Source organism: Pteronotus mesoamericanus, unplaced genomic scaffold (genome assembly GCF_021234165.1).
Source record: "Pteronotus mesoamericanus isolate MK-2021 breed Mesoamerican mustached bat unplaced genomic scaffold, CSHL_Meso_final contig_169, whole genome shotgun sequence".
Lineage (NCBI taxonomy): Eukaryota > Metazoa > Chordata > Mammalia > Chiroptera > Mormoopidae > Pteronotus > Pteronotus mesoamericanus.
In genome coordinates, this window is record NW_026555068.1 from 20303268 (window position 1) to 20330674 (window position 27407).

At 41.2% G+C, this 27407-nt stretch overlaps 1 protein-coding gene across 1 annotated transcript; it reads right to left on the reverse strand.

Moving 5' to 3' along the window:
* Positions 1 to 7952: 7952 nt before the first annotated feature.
* Positions 7953 to 25841, reverse strand: F11 (coagulation factor XI). Its single transcript, XM_054566142.1, has 15 exons — positions 25784 to 25841; positions 24892 to 24947; positions 20433 to 20594; positions 18794 to 18901; positions 17968 to 18127; positions 16511 to 16620; positions 16037 to 16205; positions 13931 to 14040; positions 13662 to 13824; positions 13466 to 13572; positions 10642 to 10810; positions 9780 to 9955; positions 9121 to 9216; positions 8445 to 8584; positions 7953 to 8231 (listed from the first exon to the last, which is right to left on the reverse strand). The coding sequence occupies exons 2-15, from the start codon at positions 24944 to 24946 to the stop codon at positions 8070 to 8072; spliced, it is 1887 nt and encodes a 628-aa protein (XP_054422117.1). The 5' UTR covers position 24947; positions 25784 to 25841; the 3' UTR covers positions 7953 to 8069.
* Positions 25842 to 27407: the final 1566 nt, after the last annotated feature.

The following is a 27407-nucleotide window of genomic DNA, read 5'->3' on the forward strand; positions in this document are numbered from 1 at the left end:
TTGTTTTTAAAGAGTACAAATGGTCACCGATGATTTATCAATGTGACTCACAGCTGATGATATTTACCCTTGATCACCCAGCTGTTCCACCCCTGAAACTTAGGTCTTTCTCCTCATCGATGCCCTGGAAGCAAGGCATGGAGAGTTAAGCTCTACCTCTGTGTTATTTGGGATTCTTCTGTATGGGAGATTTCTCTCTTCTCTCGCAGTTTTGTGTTCATTCAATAATGTTTCTATCACTCTGAACTCATGGATATTTATATTTTTTTACTTTAGGACATGATCCAATAGTCCATTATTCATTCTGTTACTTAAATTGCTACAGCTTTGCTCATGGGGCCTCTTTCAGGTTGGAAAATTACTTCTTTACGAAAACAAATAAAACCGATCTGAACATGGGAACAGTTGATTTCAGCAGCTTCCATTCTGCTGAAGAGAACAGAACCTCCTGTGAGCGGTAGAAAATAGCCTTTAGGCAAAGAACATTTTGAGGGTGGGAGAATCAGCCGGGGTGTTTCACAGGAGATGTGGGGAGTGTACCAGGGGATCCAAAAGTCAGTTAAGAGCTTCGACTCAAATGTTAACTGAGAAAACTAAATTGTATTGTGCAGATAAAAAGCATTGACACTACCAAATGCAATTGTCTTATTTTTCCAGTCACATTGCCATTCCCCAAGAGGAGAATCTTACACTCTCAGACAGCCCCTCCCCCATCTTTTGGCTTTGCTCTGCCAATGACTGGGCAGGAAAACAATCTGGAGAGCCTGCTGAGGCTTCTGATTCTAGTCCGACCTCTTTCTGGAGCGGCAGTGGCGGTCTCGCCTGACGAGCGCAGTCCAGGCTGCGGAGTGGGCATTGTTCCACTCGGCGTATTTCAAGGCTCTTTTCAGACCCGCCTCAAGTTTTAAAAGGCAGCTTTCTAAAGAGTGAATTAAACCTCAGCACTTGGTTAACCTTTCATGGAAGAGTCCCTTGTGGAGAACTGAAGGATCCAGTCAGCCTTCTGTATGCCACCTTGACAGAAATGCTTTCATTTTTGACAGATGGCTGTTCCCAGGGACAGATCTTTCAAGAGAATTATCTTCTATCAGGAAAAATTGCCCAGAACTTGAATTTCCAGTAATAAGCATGGGAGAGCAGAAAAACACTGTAAATTAATGTTAAGTTGCTTTGGTTTTGCAAGTAGCTGCTAATGATAAACCATCAAGAAACAGTGGGCTCTCTGCTGATTAATTTACTCATTCATGCATTCATTCAATCAAGAAATCGTTATTGGAATCAACTAAATTTCAGAAGTAACTAGAACTTCTATTGTGATAGAATGATAGACAGAAAATAGATAATAACACATGTATTTTATTGCGATAAAGCCATAAAAAGGGCATTGTGTTAGTGACAGTTGACGACAGGGTCTTAGTGTGGATGAGAAAGCCCTCTCTACAGATGTGGCATTTGAGCTGAAACAAAAACAAAGCAAAAAAACGAGCAGGAAAAAAAAAAAACAACAACAAAAAAACAAGAACGATCCACTCCCCCGGAGAGTTGAGAATGGCATCTCCCAGGCATAGAAGTACAAAGTGCCTAAGAAAAGCAGCGGGTGGAGAATGTAAATAAGGGAGGAGAGTAATTAGTGATGAGGTTAGAGAGACAGGTAGGGCCAGATCACTTAGGGCAGTAGGAATCTTAGGGTAAGGAGTCTGATTTTTGGTAAAAATCAAAGACCCAAAAGGACTTCAGCTAGAAGTCCCAACTCTGCTTTCTCAATCGAAAAGCTTTGCTTCCTTGAAAGGAAAAGAAAGCAAAAAGAGAAGAAAAGGAGACCAACAGGAGTCCAGGCTTGGCATTGGTCGGCTTTAGTGATGAGAGAGGGCACACACAGGGTGTCTTGAAGCTGGAAGCGAAGACCGTGCTGACCCATTAGATGTGAACACACTTTCAGGGTCCCTGATTTCAGGCACCTTGTCAGATTACAATTGACTAAACCAAAGCACAGGAAATACCAGAGGTGGGGTAGACGCCCACTCTAAGTGATGTAGGATCTCGTGTCCAGATTTCTGAGTTCCCCCAGAGGGAAATCTGCAGTTAAGTTTTGTATTACTAAACTAAACATCCATCGTATTTTTCTCACACAAAGGGCAAGGAGGTGCTTTATTTGAAAGTGGTTCATTTTGCTTGGAAGCTGTACGTTTATGAATATGATAAATAGGGAGAAGTCAAAGCCAAGTCCGTCTGTCCCGGCACCGAAGGCCTCACCCTATATTCCCAGAGCCAAACGCAATTGGCTCTGCCCTCACCTGGGTGCGTGGACAACGCGAGTGAGCGTGCCTGACGTTCCGAGCCACGGGTCACGGCCCGGCTGTCTTTTCTTCTGCCCCTGATGCAGCTGCTCCGCTCTCATCCTGCACAGGCTGGGGCTCCAGCTGTGACGAGGTCATTCGTCCTGGGCCACCAAAGGGAAAATTTACTAATATAGATGGTCACCTTGAATAATCTGTGTTTGCATTCAGGGCAGGCTTTTAGCAACAACAGATCTTTGCCCCCACAAAACAAATTATTTTTAATCTGTGCATTTGTGCTTTTAATCATCTTCCCATAACAAAACAGTGATCACCATCTAGAGGGAGGTTCTGAAAGCCATTTGAATTCATTCTGTATTGCGGCTCTGACAAATTAGCATAAACCTGGTGGCTTAAAACAACGCAAATTCATCATCTTGCAGCTCTGGAGGTGAGAAGTCTAAATTCGATCTCAGTCGGACTCAAATCAAGGTGTTGGCAGAGTTGTGGTCCTTCTGGAGTCTCCGAGGGGAAAACTCCTTTCCTGGCCTTGGTCAGCTTCCAGAGGCCACACGCATTCCCTGGCCAGGGGCCCCTCCCTGCATGACGCCAACCTCTCGCTTCTGGGGTCACATCTATTAGCGACTCTGACCCTCTTGTCTCCCTCTTAAAAAGACCCCAGCGGTCACGCTGCACCCCCTGGGATAATGCAGGATAATCTCCCCCCAGCACAAGACACTTCACGTCCTCACCCGGCCAAGTCCCTCTTGCTCTGTAAGGTAACATATTCGCAGGTTCTGAACATCGGGACAGGGACGTCTTTGGGTGCTGCAGGGAGTCACTGATCAGCTGGTCATGGCCCCTGCAGTCACATGTCACATCCTATTCTCTGAGAGGGGCCAGAACGCCTGCAGGGCAGAGAGTGCGCCTAGAAGCTTCAGAATTAGGAAGTAACTTATTGATAGTAGTTAAAAAATTGATAAGAAAATGAAAAAGATGCAGTCCAATTGGTAAAATCTCATTCCTGACATTCATATGATTTTGGCAGTCTTGGGTGCTATACATTTTAGTGTGGTTTTTTTTACTTCTTAAAAATATCCATAGGGCAATATTATTTTAAAAATCAGAAAAGAAAATGAAAGGTTGAGAAGGTAGCAGTATGATTATCTGCGAGGCCATAATAAATATTAAATATGAATGTTAATGAAAATAAACGTCTCTTTGACAGTATGACACTTTGAATTTTCACTGTGAACTATGTTGGTGCTAAAAATAAAATTCACAATAACAAGTTTCTTCTGGTATTTAAATTATCTTTAGATTAATTCAGAAGCTTCCTTAGGGCAGGAGAGCAATTTGTCATTTTGCAAGTATATAAAAGAATTAAGAATATTAAAGTGAGGATACTTTAAAAACTCACTGGAAATACGACAAAATATTTATGTTGCCCATATGGCAAATTATTTTTAAAATATTTTTGTATTCATTGGTCCTTTGATTCAATTATTGGTGTAAAAATACGTGTTGAGTCTCTCCTCACTGTGTGTGCCTGATGGGCCGGCATGGGAAAGTTGCCTTTTGTGAGCCAGCGAAACCCAAGGGCACCATAATTAGACGTGTATTTCAATAGGATCATTTGACGCCTGGGTGAAACTAGGTGAAAGGAAGGATGAAAACCAGGACACTAGTATAGACAGTGTCATGTACGTGTGTGACAGTAACCCTAAACAGGAACCGAAGAGTGGTTGGCATGTAATGTACCCTATTCCAGAGTCAGCAGTCCATGTGGTTACTTTGTACTTCACAGGATGCTGTCAGAATCTACTCTGATGTCTAGGATGGCAGGGGCTAGCGAGACATCCGTACAGGCCTCGCTGCCTTCGCATGGATGAAGCATGAAGAGTCTGTAGGTCCCATCCTGTTTCTCCCGTGTTGAGTTTAAGCCCTAAGGCTTGAGCCTCACTGATCCTGGACTCGCCTGCTGAATCCCACGCAGGGCGGACTGGTTCTCCTGGCAGAACCTTGTGCTCCCCGCTCAGTAAACCTTTCATGCCAGATGTGAAGCTGGTGCCTGAGGACCGAGGGCAGGGAATCCAACAGCTGTGAGAACAGGCCGAGTAACTGTTTTTGTGCACACTTACTAATAAATGTCTGCACAATTGGCAGAATTGGGTCTTCCAGTTGCTGTCTCTGTCACATGCTATCTTATAGGCAGTTAGTGGGGACAGGGGATGCATAGTGGACAAACTTCCTCTAACCATAAAAGACTATTTACCAAAAAAACCTCACGTTTATTGAGAGGTCAAATCGGTCCAGATCCACTTTCATCAATTAATGATTTCTCTCATTTTTAATGAAAATTTGGATTCTATGTGCCTAGGTTTCCTGTTAAATTTTTCTGTCTATATTCATATATGACATTGCTCTGAAGTTTCCATTTTAGCTGTCTTTTATAGGTTCTAGAAATATAAAAAAGACTGGAAAGAATTAAGTCAGGGTATGAGCAGTGCTGGATCATGGGTAGCTTTTATTCTATTGTTCGTATTGTGATGTATTTTGCAAATTTTCTTCAAGACATTCGTAAAATACTATTAAAAATTTCTCAAGCATTTAAAATTCTGTTAAATAACTGCTTTTGGTAATTTGAATATGAACTAAACCAAAAACTTCCATTAGTTAAAAAGAGAAAGATTTTCAGCATCTAAGCACCTAATGAAATATTTAACAGAAATTTTATATGACTTGATTCATTGACAGAAAGATAACTCTTTTAGATCTACAAGAGCAAGAAAAAATCTTTTAAAATTTTGACATTTATTTTAAAATTTGTGAATCAGCTAAATTTAGATTCCCCACTCATTGTTTTTTAAAGAACTATCTGAATTATCTGAAATACAAAAACATTTTCAGTAAGTTCTTCTCTATTGAATAATTCTCACTCATATATAGTTACCAATGATATTTTAAAAGTTTCTTCCTTATCTCTTACCTTCAGTAATGAAATATGGCAGTTACAGGCCTCAAAATCAATCGTGATAATTATTCTCAGCTGAATTGGATAACTGGATAATGGGTAACAGTTAATTCCCTTAGTTTGTCTCTGGGAGTTTCGAATAGTCTTGATAATTTGCATCTTGAGTCCTCGGCAATGGCGACTTGGGGTAAGTTTAAAAGGAACTCTTGAACTGAAATTCATCCCCAAATGATGCTTCTGTGTACAAGCCTGCTCTGGATTCTACGAGGGACTGCGCTCTCTTCCTTAGATAACCAGTTCGATGGCTTCATTTGAATAAAATATGACTTTCTAAGCCTTTATTTCTTTCCCCCAATGTATGTGGCATTCAAAAACAAAAACAAAAACCAAAAACAAACAAACAAAACAAAAACAATAAACCCTGCCCATCAGGCCCCACTTACCAGAGTCAGCCTCTGAACTCACTTTCTGAAGGGGCTTTTCTTCCTGCCTCCCCCCTCCCTCTCCCTCCCTCCCTCCCTTTCAATTCCAGAGAAGGCGATTTTAGCCAGATGGCATAACGGTGGGACCGGGGCGACGTTGCCGCTCGTCCCTGCAATGACCCGGCTGGCAGAGGTCTCCAGGTGAGCCTTGTGGGAGCCGGATAAAGACGGAGAGCACCTGCCCTTCGCGATACCCCACCACACCTAAAACTGTCTGCCGAGCGGGGCTGAATTATAGTTTTGTTATAGGGTGCTCAAGCTGAGGCTGGACTCCAGGACTCGAGGAAATTTTGAACCCAGGAGGGCTAAGCATGGAAGGCAGCATGAGGATGGAGAGGGTCATTTATGCCCTTGAGGTTTCAAGTAGGTTCTCAGTTTCTCTGAACTCTCTGGAGTCTCCGGTTGGCATTCGGTTCACGGACCCGCTGCGCCCTCTCGTGGGCAGACATGGAACCTATGACGATTTCACGTCGCCCTCCGAAGGCTTGCACCTCCCCCCCTCAGGGTTTTCTCTCCGCCAGCATCATTTCAGTTTCGTCCCCCAAGTCCCCAGCTTGCTGGCCAGCTTACTCGACACTGTCCCCAAGTCAGGACAAATTCGTACCTCAGGCCTTTTTTCTGACCGCATGAAAGGACACACCAAGTAAACAGAGCAAAGTGTTGCCCGTAAGAGGCTCTCTACGTCGAAGTCACAACGTAGTACAAGTTTCGGCCTCATCAGCTCTGACTTCGCCCTTGTTGGGGCTGTGGTTGCAGAACGCTTCACCTGGTCCCTGCAAGCCAGGGGCCAGGAGGTCACAGAGCCAGCGAGGGATCCTCTACAGAGGAACCTGCCCCTGGCGCGTTGAAGCAATTGTATCTAAATCCATGTGTATGTGTGTATAGAGTGGACTGTACTTTTTTTTTTCCTGTTATCACAGGCCTTCCGTATGCACCAAACTATGCTTTGAATATTGCAGCAGGATCTTAACAATATTCTGAGTGATGGAAAGAGAGGCTTCTGTTCTCGTGTCCCGCTGGGCAGGCGGGGGGCCGGTGGAGAACAGGCGAGGAGGGCGGCCGCAACGGAGGGGAGGCCACAGAAGCCTGGCGCGGGCAGTGCCGAGCCCCGCGGCTCGGCAAGACGGCACGTGACCACAGCTACGGGTCAGCGGCACACGGGTAAGCCCTCCCCCTGCAGTCCTACAGGTGTCTGGGGAGGTCGCCTTGGTGCATACCGCCCCCTGTGCACCCCCTGTTGGGGGCTCTCGACCGTCAGTCACTAAAGGGACGCGAAGTCCCAAAGCCCAGAGGCTCTGGAGCATATGGGTTGACGGAGAAGCTACTATCCAGGGACAAGATATTTACAACAGTCATGTTGGAAAAGTAAAGCAAATTTGTATGGAAGCAGTGAAGCTGATTTCACCTTTACAGATATTATATACACTCAAATTTGTTTAAATACATTGTAAATTAAGTGCATCCTGTCCAGATGCTATGGTATGTAATATAGCAAAAAAGAGGTTAGAAGTGCCATCTTGTGGGAAAACAGAGAATTGAGTCGAAAATTTTTCTTCTTTTCGCCTCTAAAATAACATTATATTGTGTTATAATGGGAGAGATAATACCTTATCCTGTATGGGGTAACGAGGGCTAAGGGTGTAACAGGAAGCGAAGCCGACAGCACAGTGTGCGGCGGTAGCAAGTGTGTTACCTTTTTACTTCTACGCTTTTTCATACTGTTCATCAAAATGATATGACTATTATTATTAACAATACAAATCACTAATGGTTGGGCTTCCTGAATTTTAGGTCTATGATATCCTCTTAACAAGCTGTTCGCTTAATTCTACAATGCCCACATCAACTCTCATTGGATAGAATTAAATGATAATGACAGAAATGATGTCTTCAAGGTCACACCCTTCCTGGAATTGTTTCAGAAGCTGCTCATGAAACTCCTAAATTATTTCAACATACACGATTTCCAGACCCTGTACTAGAAGCTGTCATCCTTTGGCGCCTCTGCGCGATTCTGTCCTGGTCTACCTGCCCATATTTTAATCTTCAAAAATATCACCTTACGCTATTTCTTTGTCTCAGCCAAAGAGCGATCAAACGGCAAGAGGCTGAAAACAAACTGCCCTTGTCACGGCGCGGGGAATTTTGAACACGACTCTTTGTTTTCGTTTGGTATATTCTTACAAATACCAAGCCTCTTCCATTTGTTACTGTCGCAGGATCGTCCCCTGTGGAGGAAAACGGTGGCCCAGTGCCTTCCTCAGTGACATCGACACTCTCTGCCAGGGAGAGATCGGGTTTGCCCCTCAGGGAGCCAAATGGCACCTGGGAAGTCGTTCACTCTGCCTGAGTTTTTTCCAAAATCCAGTCCACATGCTCGACCACGCTGGTGTAGACGCCGGGCCGCTCCGCCTGAGCACAGCCTTCGCCCCAGCTCGTGATGCCCACCAGGTGCCAGACCTCGTTGTGTTTGCAGGACAGGGGGCCCCCCGAGTCTCCCTGTGACAAGGGAAGGAAAGAGCAGGCACGTGGGTCAGTCCACACTCTTCTCGTTGTAAACATATCTTGCTCAGAGTGATTTCACCTCAAATCCCGCTGTAGCCCTTTAATAAGCTTCAGCGTCAGTGAAACGAATACATTGTGTCCCCTGCTTTTGCAAATGCATTCCGTGTTCTAATGGGATTGGACTCGGTTGGTGGAGAATACAGTTACCTTACAAGCCTCCTTCCCTCCTTCTTGGTAGCCTGCACAGATCATCTTACTGGTTATTCTCTGCCCCTCGTAGCCTGCTTGGCATTCTTTGTTTGTCACCAAGGGGACCTTGACTTTCTGGAGAGTATTTTGTATTTTGTCTGTAAAAAACAGTTTGGTTTATTAATGGAATAACTATATATGTATTTAAATATAAATAAATGTCTTTAAAAATACAATGTTATCTGTATAAAAATCTAGAAAGAAATAACACTGAATTTACCGCATAGAACTTTTCTAATTACAGAGTGTAAAAAAGACATTATTCTCGCTACTGTATCATTTTGTTAATGTTAATTAAGTTAGAAAATTAATTAAGGTTTTAACTGAAATTACTACCAGGAGAAAATGATTGGATAACAGGCTAGAAGCTTTACTGAAAAATGCTAGGTTTCATATTAGACCTCATTGAAAATAATTAGTCTCTACAAAGATTGTCATATTTCAAATTTCCAAACAGACGTGGTATCCCCTTGACTTGGGGATTTTGTCTTTCCATCTTTACCAGCGTGCTTTCTGAAATAATATTATTTTACTTGCATTTTAGCTGTATGACTTGACACAGCAAAAAAGGTTAGGATTAATTTGTGTTCTTTATCTGTAAAATGGAACATACAGAGAAACGTCATTTTTTTACCTCTAAATTTTCTGTAGCCCCATCCCGTCACCCAGCAATCAGTATATATTACATCTCTGTCTCCTTGGGAAGGCAGGCATATGGGCCGTTGAAGATCTAAATTTTAAAAATTATAGTTTAGTTATCAGACATGAAATATATCTTCTTCCCCAGGAGACCTTTGTTTCTGTTTATATTATTTAGCGTGCTCTCTACTTATCCTTTTCTGCTTCATTGTCACACCGGTTCACCCCTCCTATTCACACAGTCCAGGATGAGGAAGGCGAGACAAGCCAGAGCCTCGCGCGCTGCCAACCCCGCCAACCCCGCCAGCATTCATTACGCTAGCGAGGCCTGTGACCTGGGACAAGTTGGGTTACTGCTCCGACCTTCAATCCTTTATCTCTCCCAGGAAGCTATAAACCATCTTTAACATCCCAATTAATATATTATTAGAACTGCCATTCCATGCATCTGAAGAAGCCTAGAGAAAAACTATCAGTTCACCCCGACCCCCAAATAAGGCTCACTAATCAGGCTGAAAGACTAGTTTGCAGGCCTTCGCCCTTTCCCAACAACAACAGGCGGAGAGGTCTCTAGGGTCAGGTCGCAGGCCTGGAGGCGCTACCCACGATATCAGCTCATCGTGTAGTTCACTTGCCGTTTAAAATTCTACATACCCGTGTAATTCATAGCTGTTTGCAGTTTCAACAAGGCAACGTCATACCCACTCTCTGCTGTTTTATATTGATCATGAATGATTATTTCTTTAACCCCAAAGAAAGATGTATCCTCTTTTATTTCCAATTGATTTAAAATACCACCATAGACACGCAAAATTTGAGGTGACTCTATCCTACGGAGTAAACAACAGGGGAGAAAACTTTCCTTTACCAGATAAGTTTCAGACATTTGAATTATTTTGCTATTTAATTGGCTATTATTAACTATCTAATATTTTTTGCCAGTGATGGGCTTTCAGGTAGAAAGAAGTGATTTCATGCTAAGACTTTTCAGTCACATATTTGTCTTATCTAAAAGGTCCTGGGCTAGCATTGCTCTTATATTAAGCATGCAAAAGTGAATGAATTCTCTTTCCACCCTTCCCCCCCCACACACACACACACACACACACACACACACACAAGAAAGAGGGAGAAGAGGGAAGATGAGAGAGTAGGAGACAGAATGAATGAATGAATGTGGGACAGAGAAATTGATTTTAGTCTTGGGCCCAATTCTAGGACAATGCAAAGAAGGTGGTATGTTCTTATAGAAAATAACAAAAACTCCACTGGGGATGTGTGTACATTTCAGTGGGAATGTGGAATAGCACGCAAACAGCTGTGTTCCTACATCTGTTCCGGTGCTAGAAGACCATGGGTGCCTCTTCCTTTTTGCTTTTTTCTTTTTCACTAAAGATAGAAAACTAATTGAGCAAATAGGATAATGTACATTTTAGAAACATACTAAAGTACTAGTGATAGACTTAATACATGTGCGAGCCTGGTGAGAACAAGTAAAATCAGTCACAGTACTGACCCGCTGAGACAATGGGCAGCTGTCAGTATCCACCGGTTTCCGATGATGGAGCCTCCACACAGGTGTCGCTGAGTGGGTGCGGTGATGTGCAAAGCTACCTGCCATGGCCACTCACCAGGAACAGACGCCGTTCCTCCAACAATTCTGGACTTGATTTTGGTTTTACATGCTACAACAGGAGGATGAAAATGAGTAGCTTCCTAAATCATTTTTCCATCAGTACTTATATTCTGTCACCAAAGGAAGAAACCTTCCCTCCATTCAATAATTTATCGTGAGTTTGAAGAAGCTTCACAATCAACGTGTTAAAGCAAAGCACGCGCATACGAAAATGCACGAGTCACCTTGTAATTCCATGCCTCCAAAGCATGCATCATCTGGTGCTACGAGAGCATCTTACCCTCCCTCAAATGACATCCCTGATTGTTCCTTTAAATCAGTCGTTGTCAAGTTTGAGAGCTACTGTTATAAATAAATAAATAAATAAATAAATAAATAAATAAATAAATAAAAGTCGAGCACCTTTCACTCCATTTGAAGCTTCTGCCCAGCTCTCCCCCGCGCCCCCGAACCCCCGCCCCGGGGTTGATCTTTGCTCCATCTCTCCATCTGCATCCAAACCAGGGCTGTGCCTCTGTTTGTGAGCTGTTCCTGCTCTTTGGTCTTGCTCACAGTTGGGATGTTAGGTGCAGCCCCTGATGCCTTCCAGGGACTTTGACTCAGAGTCACCTCCTGTCTTCCTTTCCTGTCTTGGCTGCCCCGCGCAGGACAGTCCATTCCAGGTCTACCTCCTGAAATGCCGAACACCAGAACCGCCCACCTGGTTGGGGCCTTGGCCAAATCTGCCCCAGTAACCCACAGAGAAGAATGGGAGGGAAGTGCTCCTAGCCAGCGTCACTCTACTTCTTGGTGTGCATGTGGCTTGCCTGGTTATCTTTTAAAATGCAGATTCTGATTCCATCTGTGTCTAGCATTCACCTTTATGTTAAGAAATATTTCTTTTGATGACAGTAGTTCTGTATCTTCAGAAAGTTTAGTTGTATTATAGACCAATGACATTAGAAGACAGAAATATCTCAATTAGATATTTCCTTTCATATTAACAGGATCCTATTTCACCTAATACAGTGCAACAAAACCGAATTATCTAGTTTTACTTCATTCAGAAGGTGAATTAAAAAGACATAAGACTTTATTTTCCCTTATGTTTTCTGCTTTAGCTATCAATTATACCTGACACCTTCTGTAACCTTTACAGTTCAGAGGCCATAAGTTCAACCAAGAAGAACATAGTGAAAGAAGGAGGGTGGAGAATGGGTTCTGCAATTTAAGGCATAAGTGCTGGTTCTCATTTTGTAAACTCTGTTGACATCACTAACAACACAATTTGCTAAGTGTCTCTTTTAATGCTTAGTAGAACTGAGATATACTTTCTTGTCTTAGGTAAACTTACTGTGAGGAAAGCAAAGAATGTGTGAGATATAACTTACGTGACTGACTTTGTTAAGAAGAGGAGCCATCCAAAGATTCCTAGCAAAGCCCCTGGACACTAAGTAATAAAAGTCTAAAAACATGCAGCTTTATGTAAATCAATAAACACTAAAGATATTATAGGGTGCTGTGGTATTTTAAGGAGGAGTGTAAGGTATGTTTTTTCCTATTGGGGATTCTATTGTGTAGATCAGTGATTTTTCAACCATTGTGCTACAAAAATTTTTAAAGCATGCAGTACCTTACTATTTTGTCAGGGGCACTTAACTTCTTTTCCCTGAGATTGTCAAATTAAAAAATGACAACAGCCAGCAACACAACAGCCATCTGGTGTGACTGAATCAAAATTATACCTATTTTTTCGGTCATATTGGAAAATTTATATTTTTTGGTGCGCCGCAGAATTTTAATAATTAGTTTATGCATGCTATGAGATTGAAAACGTTGAAAATCACTGGCCTGGTCGATTCTGTTTGCTTGCAAACCGTCTCTTACTACTATTCTCAGAATTGGCCACTGGGCTGCAAACACTGCTGATCTGACCTAATTTTTATATTGTAGGCTTTGTTTAATCTAGACAATGTTTTTACTTCCACCTTAGCACACACACTGCTACAAAGTAATAAATTTTACTGTAATTTTTGCCAGTATTTGTAAGTATACAGGACTCAAAAGAATGAAGGCTCCCCAAAGGGAGCTAGTAGGGGACTTCTTGAATAGAGCCATCAGTTTTTGAACATACGATGATTGTTTATGTTTCAATTAAAGATCAAGTGATGGCCAATGGAAAGAAAATTAGTAACTTGATTAACCAACAGGTTGGTTGATATTTTGATTATAAAAGATAATCAGAAAAGATAATAAGGAAGGATAATAAGAAGGAACCAGCATTCAATCCTGTGATGAGCTCACCAGTGTCATGGCTTTAATTATCAGCCGTATACCGGTGCTGCCTCAGTAGAGATCTAGAGCGTAACAAAAAATCAGACATAAAAGTGCTGGCTGACCCTGGATTTCACCATGAAATACCAGCTGTACAAATGTGTCACATTAAAACATATTCAATGGATACCAGGCCATGCAGTTTAGTCAGGCCCATGACTTACCCTTGAAACATCGTGAACCTGGCTGATAGAAGGGAAAATAACAGGAAATTGTTGGGGGGAAAGGGTGTAAGGGGACTAAATGGTAACGGGAAAAAAAATAATGAAGATTATATATTTTTTTAAAAATTGTGTTTTTTACTATACTTTAATCTTTCTGTGACTATTCCTGACTCTTTTGGTCATGAAGTTAATTAAGTACAGAATAGCTCCAGTAATATTACACTCACCATTATCCATCTTACATAACCTTAACGTATATCCAGAGACACCTCCTCTCCCGTGAAGTATTTTAGTTGGAGAGCCATTTGAAGAAAGTTTTAAGTAACATTTACCCCTGCAGGTTGAAAACAAAATAGTATAAACACCATGCACCTCGCAAGGAGAGGGGACCGGAACAACTATGCAACCCTTCTGGCGTCTTACAAGCCTCCATTGCAGGATTCTTGAGATGGAGAATAGGTGAAAAATTGGCAGCGGATGGTGTCGGTACACGTGTTCTGGCACGCCTCGTGCCCTTTTACGTCAACGATGTCCAGCTCTTCTCCCAAGAAGTCTGTGTCGTGGTAGAACGAAGGGTGACAGAACACTGCACAGCAAATAGCGCATCAGTCAGGAGACCCAAAACGTTAACACCTGCCAGCCTCCCCAGAAGGAAGTGATCTCAACCAGAAGGAAGCTCTTCCTTTGTTTACCGGGGACACTGTGCCTGCAGCTTTGTAGACTGAACCCAGAGAGAGCTTTGTTCTTTTTAATGCGTCTACTTGGTATACCGCTCCTAGACGTTTTCAGGAGACAAAGATTTCTAACAGTAAAAAAAAAAAAAAGAAAGAAAAAGAAGGGAAATATCAATATGTCATATAAAACATGTCAAAGCAAAACAACATTTTTTTTACAGCCCGCATGTAAGTCAGTTCACACTGGTGTTTAAAAGCAAAAATTTCCCAGTTTAAAAGTACGCTTCCTAAATCACCGGGTCAACTCCCAGGGGCCGTAGGTTAGAGACAAATGTTCAGAACCACCGCCTCCACATCCACTTTTTGAGCTCGCTCTGTTGTTGGTGTTCCTGACATCTTCCTTATTTCCTTCCTTTCAATTCTCCCCGCCTATCTCAAACATTCAAGGATGTTCGTGCTACCGAGAAATCAGCCCCCCTCAGCTGCTGCAAACTTGGACATAGACGAGTAAAACCACTGCAGGCCTCACAGCCAAGCAGCATCTTCCTGGAAGGGAGTGATTGTCCCTAATTAGCACAAAATCACAGCCGAGCACATTGCTGTCCAACAGAATTTTCGTCGTGGATGCCGTCCACTGCAATGGCCACTAGGTGTGCGAGGCTACTGGAAATGTGGCTAGTACCGCTAAGAAAAAGAATATTTAGTTTTCTTTCATTCTAATTAATTTAAATGTAAAAAAGCCCAATCTTGGCTTACAGCACCCATGTTCCTCTGTCACCCTGTTTTGAGAGTCAGATGTGCTACTTCCCTCACGGGTATTGACTGGGAATTTTATAAAAGAAAGAAAAAAAGAGCAGCGGTTACACAAAATAACACATTACAAAGGCATCTTTTTCTGAAACTGATTATGCCTCAAGGTTTGATCTTTGACCCTCTTTTCTTCTCTAACTGCATTCAATCCTGTGATGAGCTCACCAGTTTCATGGGTTTAATTATCCGCCATATACCGGTGCTGCCTGAGTAGAGATCTAGAGCGTAAATGTCTCTTCTTAATTCCAGAATTCTCTTCTTAATCACCAACTCGACATTTCTCTTTGAACATCTAATAGAAACTTCTCTTCTCTTGACATCTCCCACATCTCAGTCATTGGCGTTTCCATCCCTTCACTTTCTTGGGCCAGAAATCTTGAAGCTATCACTGACCCTTTCTATCCTTCCCCAGGGCATCTAATCCATCAGCAAGTCTTAGCGGCTCTACATTGACAATACACCCCAATTGGATTACTTCTCTATCCCTTCCAAGCTGGTCCAAGGAGGGCAGGGTTTTCATCTATTTAGTTCAAGAATGGTAGCCCCAGTGTCTAGAACAGTGCCTGGTATCTAGCAGGCACCAAACAAATTATATTAAATTTGTTAAGTAAATGAAAGTTAACAGATATATTTTCATGCAATAGATCCAGTACTTCTGAAACTACAGCCTCACTCCATGGAAAACCAGTCTTGCTCGATGGACAAAGGAACTCAAGGGCTCACCTTCGCTGGATTGTCCCGGGAAACGCTGTCCCTAGAAAGGAGCAGCCACGTCAAGCAAATGTGAAGGGCTCTGAGAATTCCAATTTTGATAACATACAGATTCTAGGTTTTGATGAAGACCTAACCTTCAGACTATTGTTTTAGTGAGCCTGGTTGATGATGAACAACAACCCCTGCAAGTATCCCATTAATGATCAAAGAATTTTCCCGTGTTTCACTACGGTTTGCCATGTTAACACCCAATCAGGGAGGGAAATCTCAAACCTCCCTCCACCGCCATCCCCACTCCTGCCGTTACTTTCCCCTCTCTCCACTTTGGATTTGACATTTCACTGATATTTCCAGCTCTTTCTGCTACAGGCATAATGTCCTTAAACGGGGCATTAAAGAAAACCAGGACTCCGTGCTGACACTGGATGCGTGGTCAGTGGGTAGGGAATAGAAAGTGAGAGGAGGGAGCGATTCTTCCATCCAGCTCCTATCGGCCTCTACCTTCCGATTGAACTCAGAGTTAACTCAGAATTTTTCATGGTGGATTTTGATGGGCTGTTTTTAAAAGGTAACACATTCCTCTTACTCTTAACTCCTGACCTTTCAGATTCCTCCGGCCACTCTCGAGAAAAGAAGGTAAAAAATAAACAATTGGGATGGTCAGTACAAATGCTGCGACAGACGAAAGCGTCTGGAGCCATGACGCTGTCGACGGTACTGTCCGCAAACGCTGTGCTGGGGAAATCTCTATACCGTCCCCTCAATTTTGCTGTGAACCTAAAAGGACTCTAAAGAAATAAAGTCTTAATCACAATTTTTCAAAAGTTTGTGTAGCTTAAAGTCTTTCAAAGTTGTTTCAATGGGGAAAACTTACGTGATCATTTTAAGCTTAAATTTCAATATAAATTGTAACTGTATGAGACATAATACAATTTTTCACACACAGAAGGCAAAATGCCACCTGGCTCATGCCACCAGTGAAGAGGATGGGTGTCTTAAGTGAGGCCATCATGCATATCAGGGGCAACTAATACTCAATGGCTGGGGCCCCTCGTCCGGGAAATAACAGTTTACCCAGTTTAGAAAGCGCGCAGGGCTTCAGCGAAAATCCAGACACCACTTTGTGGAGCTTCGTTAGCCTGGTTGGCATCCCCGTTTGGGTGTATTTCAAGAGACAAACGTTACTGAATAAAAACAAAAATGGAAAAATGTTTTATTCTTCCCAATGCGAGGAAGAGAAACCGTCCAATGACCAATTCCCTGGTAGAGACGGCCTGAGCCGCAGCGCCGAGGAAGGTCTCTGAAAAGCGCTGATCTGGAGGCTAAGCAGCTGGGCTCGGTCCCCGCACCGCCGAGGCCCGGTAGGCGGCGGACCTGCGAGTGCACCCCTCCGTCCTCATCGGTCCCCTGGCTACTGGAGAGGCGTGGTGAGAGGGAGTGGGAGGATGCAGGAGTGAACGGCTTCCCGGGCCCCTCTCAACTACAGCATTGTAGCTTTAAAAAAAAAAAAAATGCCCACTAACTCCCAATATCCTGGCTTATTCACATTGTGTTAAGTCTTGGGTGTAAAATATGCAAAAATATGTAGCTTGAGGTGAGCGAAGGACAAAAAAAAAAAAAGCTTCAAAAATAAGCATGAAAGTTTAATGATTAATTTAGGGGGTGGTTCTGTTTTATCATTGTTGTTTTCGAAATAAATCTTTTGATATTTTACCTGCTTTCTCCTCGTCTTCTTTTATGAATAGGGAAAGCAGAAGAATGGTAAAATCCAAATGTGAGTCATTTGAACTTATTTCTGTTTTCATTGAATTCCAGACAACTGTAGTTTACCATATAAATTTAGAACATCTAAATTATTTCTAAATATAGGAGTTATGGCCCTGGCTGGTATGGATCGGTGGACTGACGAGTGCCAGCCTGCAAACTGAAAGGTCCTAAGTCAGGGTACACGCCTGGGTTACGGGCCAAGTCCCCAGGAGGGGGCGTGCAAGAGGCAACCCATGGATGTTTCTCTCCCACATCAATGTTTTCTCTCCCTTTCTATCTCCCTCCCCTCTCCTCTCTCTAAAAATAAATAAATAAAATCTAAAAAAAAATTTAAATATTATGACATGTTCCCCTAAATCTGTTTAAAAGAGAGCACAAGTTAATCATTAGAGAGAAGATCATTTTATATTCTTACAAAATAGACATATTCCTGGAATATTTTGCAATACAGTAGGAGGTGAGGTAAAACATTTCACATGGGCTTCAGCTCTTTTGTACTGGGAGAGCTACAAGTAGAGTTTTTGTTTTGTTTTTATTGTTTTATAGGGTCCAAACCGTAGCATCCTGTAGGCTGGGAATGGAATGGTCAGACTACCAATTATAAATGTTTCAAAATTGCCTATTTAAAAATGTAGCGCTTTCCATGAAGAACTGTCTCTTAGGAGTTAACAATAAATTTTGGCATCAAGTGGAGGGAAAGGCATTTCCACGAGTCCCGGTTTTGCTTGCCGCCGGGGTAATCCGGCCTCCCTGGGCGCACTCACCGGTGATCGCTGCTGGGAAACGACCCCGAGGCGTAGGTGAAAAAGTGGCAGTGCAGGTCGTCCGTGCACTTCACCTGGCACGCGCGAGCGCTCGCGGTGACAGACCTGTGATAGTTCATGCCCTTCATGTCCAGGTCCCCGTAAACTTGTTTGTTGCAAGCTGGAAATGACGCGGAACACAGGGTTCTCTTCCAGACTCCGGGGGCCGCTGGGAGCTGCGCCCGCAGCGGCCCTTCCTCCTGGCTTCCCCTTTCAACGCGCTCGCCCGCTTCCCTCCGCCGTCCGTTGTTTTTATCGGAATCTACTGAATTCCTGCTCTCACAGGGAACCAGCAGAAGAATGCCCGTGTTCTTCTCGTATACTGATACAATTTTAGAATTGTAAGTCCTTGTTTCAGTTTTCTGACCTGAACGCTCTTGTCTCTGTAACTCCACTGATTGGTGGATGCACTAATTAACCTATTCAAGTATCTCTATCACTGTTAACACAGGAATCATCTCAACACTTGCTTGCTTTGATTTGAATTAATATGCATAACAAGGACTTTCCTATAAAATTTGAAGCTGGGGAGGAGGGAAAAATGAATGATGAATGTTGATGTAATGAGATATGTCCTAGGAGATCAATTTCAGTTGAAACTATATAACGAGGCGAAGGGACATCCAGCCATGGATGCTAATTTTTACTCTACGCTGAAAGAATTTCATAAGGAGACTTTGTTGCCATGTAGCGGGGTTTTCTTTTATAGCCACAAGACCAAACCTGATGTAACTATATCTATACATCCTAACAACTCGCATTTATTTGTTCCCATAAGACACCTTACCGCTTATTTGGTGTGAGCATTGCTTGAAAGAGTAGCCAGAAATTGCTCCTGTCACATTTACTCTTGGCAGTGTTTCTGTCACACTGTCTTTCAGGAGGCAAGTAAACCTGTTTTTAAAAAAATAAAATAACATTACTGAGTGGAAATTTTGCTTTAAAATAGGAGGAAATTTTGCTTTAAAAACACAGCAGCAACGTCACCTCCTTGAACGCAGGTATCTTTGAACAGCTTAGTCACACATTCTGTGATGCAACATGTGGATGTTAGTGAGCACATCTCTAATTAGGTAACACTCTCACAAAGACAAAGGAGGGTTCCTTAACAGAAAATACATCTGAATTTGGAAGCCAGGGCAATGAAACTTTTATCTTAGCTTATTGGGAGAGCAGCCTCAGGTAGAGAATGTCTTAATAATGTCTTAAAAGTCAGCATAGAGAAATTCAAAGAGAAGGAAAGAAGCTACTCTATTTCATGCCAAAATAAATATTCTCTTAGCAAGACTGTGAGTTTGGTGTTTTCAACCCGACATCCTCACATTTAAAAGATCACATATAATAATTCTCCTTCCCAACAGGAAAAGGTTGTGGGCAAACTGCGGCCTGTAGTTCAAGTGCAGCCTCTACCTGTTTTTGTATAGCCCATGAGCTAGGAATGGTTTCCATATTTTAGTGGTTACATTTTAAATGATTATATGGGTACTTATATAATATCCATGATCTTATCTCTGGACAAAATTTTGTTCTCTGCCTTGTCAAAAAAGAAAATTGTTAGCTACTGTTGTACAGTCTAGAACAGTACACTTTATAACTTCAGGGTGCTATGTAAATATCTATGAATGCAGCCATAATATACAAAAATGTTGATAACTTAATCTGGCAGTAAAGGTTTATTTTTAATTTTCAAGTTCAACACGGGAACAGAAGCGGTGAGTGGAATGTTCGCAAATTTTGAAATACGTGACTATAGAGACAAAACCACCTAATGCACTTTGCGAATCTTGATAAGATTTTGGTTAAGAACTATAAATTACCATGGGGTGGGGGCAATTCAGGTGATATAAAGTGATTCTTTTAAAAACTTTTTATGCCTTTAGTGTAAGATAATGGAGGTTGAAATATTTAAGGGCGAATGTTCTGATGTTTTCAAATCATTTTGAATTGTTAAACTATACACAATATAGATGAGTAAGACACAAATGTCAAAAAGTCTTGCTGGTGATAAGGGATCACTGAATTCTTTCATTGTTTTATAAAATTTAATTTTTTTCCTGACAAAATTGTTGAGGGAAAAATGTCAATTTACATAATATCAAATATCAATAATCAATAAAAAATCAAATCATAATAAACAATAATCAAAAGAGCAAAATGACCAAGAGGCATAAAGGTAAAGAGAAATAAGAAAGCACACCATGAATATCGAGGCCACAAGGGAGGCTGGAGTCCACCCTGAGAGTTATGTCTGGTCCTTCCCCGTTTGCCTGGCCACCCTATTTTTTCTGTTATATTTAATATTTCACTTGAAGAACAATACATATTTTGATTAACATTAAATCTCATAAAATAACAGGTGGAACTTCATTAGTAGGCCATTGTTGTGTACCATCAATTTCCTCTGTGTAGAAGGGCAAATACCTATCATTTGGCAGGATCTTCAAATGATGATTCAGCCATAAAAGTGAAGAGCAAACACTGTGGGTGATGCGTGCAGACAACCTGACAGTGCTCAGCGCTGGGCGTAAACACAGCAGCAACATCACCTCCTTGAACGCAGGTATCTTTGAACAGCTTAGTCACACATTCTGTGATGCAACATGTGGGTCTTAGTGAGCACATATCTAATTAGGTAACAGTCTCGCAAAGACAAAGGACGGTTCCTTAACAGAAAATACACCTGAACTTGGAAGCCAGGGCAATGAAACTTTTACCTTAGCTTATTGGGAGAGCAGCCTCAGGTAGAGAAGAACATCATAGAATGTCACCTTTGCCTCCCTGGACTCCTACTCATGAGTGATTGTCTTGGAGATGTGGGAGTCTTCTGCACACTTGGATCACTTCTCAGATCTTTACTGGCAAAAGATGATCTCTCAGATCCCATCCAAATCCAGAGCCCCTGCTTCTCCCTTTGCCCATTGCTTCCGTCAGTCCAAACTCCACGTTTACTTGGAACAAAGGCTCCCGCATGATTATTAGCATTCGATGGCCCAGGATGTGGTAACACATCACATCTCGCTGTTGGTCATGGGCCAGTTTGGGGACAGGACCCTTAGACTCTCCAAAATAATTGAATCCCCTTCAGCTAAAACCACATACCCTAAGTTGCATAAAATTTAAAAAAATGTTTTTTTCTGTTTTTACAGAGAGATATATAATATTCTGGATTGTGGCTTTTGGGGTTCATTCTTATTTAGTCACGAAATAAAAGGTAGTTTTTAATCTTGGTAAATTCTCATTGAGAAGTACTCTTATATAGCCGTTGGTCTTCTAAATATCGAATATATGTGTATCACAATATATACATATAATACAGACCTGTTTTACACACAAATAAATAATAAAAATGAAAATCCTTTGAGCAGAATAAAATGAAACTCAAATATTTATTGTTGTAACAACTGACGGATGAATAAATCTGTGGGAAGGTGTGTAGGCGCAAGCAGTCAGACTATGACTAGAGGCTTACAGGGTTTAGGCAGTCCATGCACTGAGACAGGGGGGTTTCATTTTGATTTTCACTAGCCTGCAACTGAAATGTGGCATGTGCTTCTATTATAAGTGGAGGAAACAAACCACGCTAGTGTTCATAGTACCTGTGATTTTGTCAGAGCAGAAATCACAGATTTACAATAAAAATGCCATCGTTGCAGATACCTCAAAATGCTGTTGTAGCTCATGACGAGTTTGGTGGTAATTATTACTGTGCAGTTCTAGACCCACCACTAAATCCTGTTACAAAATGTGTTTATAAAGAAGCTTGTCTATTTTTATACCCCCCCTTTTTTTTCCCATTTTAACCAGCTGACATTTTAACATTTTAATATGACTGGTTTCCTTGGTGATCCTGTGTACTTATTTTCTTTTCGCCTTTAAAACATTATTCTGAGAATGGAGCGCAGAGGGTTCCCTCAACTGATGGCGGGACCCATGGGGAGGAGAGTCAAGGACCCTGCCACACACACTGGCCTCAAAAGTCCACCATGTACTTATAATCTCTGTGCGCAGCGCAATTTTCTCCAACACTGACAGCTACGCCCGTAGTGACGCTCGGGTCCACGGAAACCCGCGGCCTCTCGCCCGGCTCTCGGTTGCTTCCTTGCACGGCAGCCTCTGGCTACAGGGGTCTACTAGCACTTCGAAATATTCCCTTTGACCATGGAGATCCCTGCTCTTGGTGCTAAGCAAACATGGGACATTAATATGTCATTTTTAAGAAGCTTTTTATTCATTTGGTAAATTAAATAGATTTTACATATTTAATATAGATGCCGAATTTCTTAGAATTTACCCCCCACTAATCGATCCTTTAATTTTACAAGGCAAGTTGATTTTCAAAATCCAAATACAGCTTTTTAGTGGCAGAAAAAACTGGTTAATCTGTGTTTTGAAGGACTAGCAGGGGCTTGTTTTTATATATTGACTGTATTCCAAACTTCTTGCTATTATACTTTATTGGCTCAAATAATTTATGTGATGGTTATTTTGAATTTTTGGAGGTACACATTCATATCATCTGTGAACAATGAGAGTTATTTTCCTCTAGTTTTTTCCCCTTTTTTTGTTTTCCATTCCTGCTGCCTTAACTAGGACCACCAGGATCATGTTTTAATGGAAACAATGGTGGAAATTCTTACCTTTTTCTCAATTTCTATGGAAAATTTTCAATATTCGACTATTAAGTATTAAGTTATTGAACATTTTTGGTTTGAATTTCTGTTTGTTATTTTTAAAATATTTTTCAACAGGTGAGGGAAGCTTCTTTTTATTTCCAGTTCCCTGAGAGTTTTTAATCATGAATGAAATCTTATCAAAGATTTTTTGCATGTATTAATTTTCAAAATTGTTTTTATTTTGTGTTGAAGTAACCTGTATGTCTCCAGGACTTTTTTATCTTCCCCAACTGAAAGTCTCTACCCATTAGACATTAGCTCTCCATCCCTCCTTCCAAACCCTGGCAACCGCCGTTCTGCTTTCTACCTGTACAAGGTACTGCTCTTTGTACCATATGTAAGTAGAATCACACACTATTTGTATTTTTGCAACTGGCTTCTTTTCCTAAGCATATCTCCTAAGTTTGGCTGTGTCGTAGCATGTGCCAGCATTGTCTTCCTTTCTCAGGCTAAATAATACATCATTGTGTGTCCATTCATCCACTGGCGGGCAGTTGGGTTGCTGCCGCCCTTCTGGCGATCGTGAATCAAGAGAGGCGCCACCACTGCCTGTTAGTTGCTAAACTAACGTTTCACTCCTGCAATGAACCCAGCTTTGTGGCAATATACTCATTTTTAAAAAAATATATACCACTGCGTTCAGTTTGGTAACACTGCGTTTCTCTACGCCACTCTGTTCGCCGGGCGAAAGGCCTGTGATTGGTTGCAGTGGCCCTGTCGGGTTTTAGCGATGAGACGACACTGACCTTATAAAATGGGAGGGAGAGCATGACCGTGTTGACCTTCTCTAATATGTATGTTTCACATTTCATTAATTCCTGCAGTTGTCTTTATTTTTTCCTCCACCTTGTTTCTTTGCACTTATTTTGCTAATCTCTTACTACCTTCTTGAGCTGGATTCTCGTATCACTAATTTTTACCGTTTCTCTCTCCTAATGGGTGTGTGCAGGTCTACACATTTGACGTCAGTGTTGGTTCAGCTATATCCCAAAGCTTTGGTATGGCATATTTTCATTATTATTCAATTCAGTATATTTTCTAATTTCCATTGAGATGTCTTCTTTGACCCATATTTATTTAACAGGGCACTACTTAATTTTTAAACAGTTGGGGATTTTTCAGCTGTCTTTTGTTTTTTAGAGCAATTCCACTGTGATCAGATAACATGTTCTACATAATTTTAATTCCTTAAAATTTGTTGAAACTTGGCTTAGGGCCTTGTATGTGGCCAGTTTTTGTAAGGGTTCCACATGCATGTGAAAAGAATGCATGTATGTATGTATGCAGTTGTTGGGCCAATTGTTCAAAATATGTCCATTTAGTTATCACTGACTTATTAATGAATGAAATAACAATATTATTTTAGAGTGATTATAATGAAGAAATATAATAATCTGAGTAAAAATCCTGTCATGAAGAGAAATGAAATTATGAACTGTAGTAGAATTTATTTTATTTTAAATCTCTTTACTTAGATTTGTCATTTTTCACATATGTCAAAAAAAGTTTACTCTGAATAAGATGCTAGCAATAGTAGCAGAAATTAACTGTGATATATGTTATTTTTATAATAAATGTTTTATGTTTTCGTCTTAAATAAAAAAATAAACATAGGGTCTAAAAATACTTGTACTGATATGTCCTTCTGAATATTGGTTAAGTAATTTGTAAACAAATGTAGTGAATGCTATGCAAACTGAAGGATTAATAGCAGTAGTTAAATTATTGAAATGTATAAATTCTAATTGTATGAATATTTGCAAAATATTTTTCAGCCCTAAGTTGCATGCATGTGTGCGTCTGTATGTGTTGCCTTAATGACTGCTTGAGGGAAAACTGACTAATCAGTGAGGCAAATCCACACTTCTGTCTTTTAATATCGCTCTTAAATATCATTTAAACATGCAATGTAAATTTACATATGAATAGAAGTATAGATATGGATAGAAATATATAGACATAAATTTGTGCTATTGCGCACTCTCTCACCTCACTTTCCTTTCTGCTTTGAAAGCCTCTGGAGACTTCAGAGGAAAGTAAATAAGACAACTGTATTTCCTTCCGTCCATGGAGTGGATCGTGTGAGATTTCCCCACGTGTCTGGGGACTGTGGTGTGCTTTCTGTCTCTGGGGTTACGTCCTCTTGTTTTCTAACCTACAAGTCAGGAAAGACTCTATTTCCAGTCCATACTTAAGATAAATCTCTACTTACCACCAGAAACTGACGCAAATAAAATGAAGTGTACCATTTGGTATAATAAAATCATCCTACAAAAAGAAAAATGTGCTTGGTTTTAGAACATAAAATGTGAATTTCCAATCAGTTTGTTGATCACCGTTTACATGAGACAGCGAGGGGAAAAGGAGTACTTAATTCAATAGTATTCACAGGGCTCCTATCCGAATAGCAAATTTTATCTGCCCCAAATCTGAGAACATTCCTTGGCAGGGCAGGGCAGTGTGTGAAAGTGTTCAACACTTTCATGGTTCTCAAGAACCCAGCCCTGATGGGGGACGGGTGTTCTCCCGTCCTCTCTCCCCTTCCCTTCCTCTCCTCCACCCTCACCTCGCTATTCTTCAAATATTTCTCATTGTTATCCCTTGACCCCTTGACCCATCCCAATTTTTCCATTTTTATCTTCTCTTCCAATCTACTTCCTTTCTGTCCACCTTTGAAGTCTCTTCATATAGCTATGAAAGTAGACAATATTCTACTTAGGTTTTCTATTTTTAAAATTCTGCAGCAAGTAAATTACAAAGTTTTCTTGGGCACCTCTATACACACTTATCCCTATGAAGCACTACACTAGGAAAAACTATCAGCGAGATAAATCAAGACTTCTGATTTCTTAATATTGCTCTTGAAGATCTTTTTAATTTACAAAATACTTGTTATTGACTATTATTACTTTTCTTTCACGGTGTATCTCCTCTCAAATTGGTTACTGATATTAACTAAAAACATCTAAAATGTTAAACCAGACAAATTTTAAAAAATCAATCATTTCCTGTTGCAAATTTTTAAAACTTCCTTTGGTAGGAAAAGGCACTTCAAGGAATAATTGCTTGATAGACATCATAAATAATAATTTTTGAAACCATACCTGAAAAACCCTTGTTTGATGAAATTCTTAATAAAAGTGCTTTTCTTCCTCCAAAATGGTCTTCATCGTCCTCTGAATGTGTGTGCACGGGGAATGTTCACTTAACTTTAATATTTACTTTCACCGGTTCCCAGTGTTATGTAATATTGTCTCTTTGTACAGCATGTCTGGGAAAGCCATTAAAATCTATGCGTATCCCAAATTTACCTTGGTAAAGTTGCTTTCTTTTTCAACACGTTCATTCTTTTCTCTTATTTTACTGTAATTTCAAACAAATGGCACACAGAGGCAGCTGGGGGACTCGAGCGGGCCTGCGGGCCTCCGAAGTTGGGCAGGTTTACAGTGGGCATGCCTGCATTTGCCCACACTTTCAAATATCCATTGTTAATCATTATTAATTCAAGGCTGACTGGAGTCTCCCCGTCTGAAAAGAAAACAAGGGAAGCTCTTGGATGAAGCTTCAGCTGCCGGGGGTTGAGGGGGGGTGCACCACTGCTCTGCATTCCGTGTCCCTGCGTGTAACGTTACCTCCTCAGAGGCCTATGTGGACATGGTTAGCTCTGAGGGGCCAGCTCTTTTTATCCCACTTGCAAACACTAAACATATAAATTAAATTAAAATGCGCGCACGCTCGCACTCTCACACACGGGACTTCGATAGCTTTCTTTAGACCCCAGTGCACTGAAACACAAATGGAGATGTTGGGAATGGCAGGTCTCGCTGTTGTGGGACAAGCAACCAAAAAAATAACAGGTCAGTTCCTTTGGTCCTTGAGGGCGCTTCCTTGTGTTGGACTTGTGGCAGGTCATAGAGAGAGAAGCTTGAGAAATGTTTTCCTGGGTTTCATCTATTAATTGCATTTCTGTTAATAGCCTTCCTGTTGACTTTGAGGAAGGGCTCAACTCTCTCTCAATGGCCTGCTGAGGAATATTCTCCGTCACCAGATCTATGGATTAGTTTACCGGTCTTGGCAGTTGGGCCGCAGCTCTATCACTGTGAGTATGGGAGTCCGTGGCCAAGTTGCTTTATCTCTCTGGGCCCCAGTTTCCTCATTTATAACATTAGATATTAACTAGCCCTAAAACTTTGCATGTGGTCCCTGGCAACCTAAAAGAAATAAAATTGAAAAAAAAATGAAATGTTTGATTTACATACATTTTAGGGAAAGAAATTTTTATGGTCCAGAGAAGATTTCTAATTTTCTGCAGAAAAACAAACTAAGCTCTGAGGTGTTTATAAATGGAGTCATGAGTTTTAAAAAATATTCTAAAGATGAGGGGAGAAACAAAGTTACAAGTTTGTCCCTGTTTGAGATCTTACAGAAGTTAGAAATACCAGAAGAAATGGTGTACTTTGTTCAGGCACAATGTGCTAATATGAGTGTGGCCATCTGGAAACATCACCAGTTTACTTTGAGCATTTCAATATTTGGAAACAGAGAGACACAATCGCATTTTATCTCCAATGTAATAATGTCTTTATTTAAGTGAGGTCTGAAGGTGTGCAATACCCAGTCATTTGTGGCCAAAAGCCTACATAGAAAAGATAGCCCAAGATTAGAACCATTTTCAAAACTCTTATGTAAAGAGAAATATGGGGGCTGGAGAAGAAAACATACTGAAGG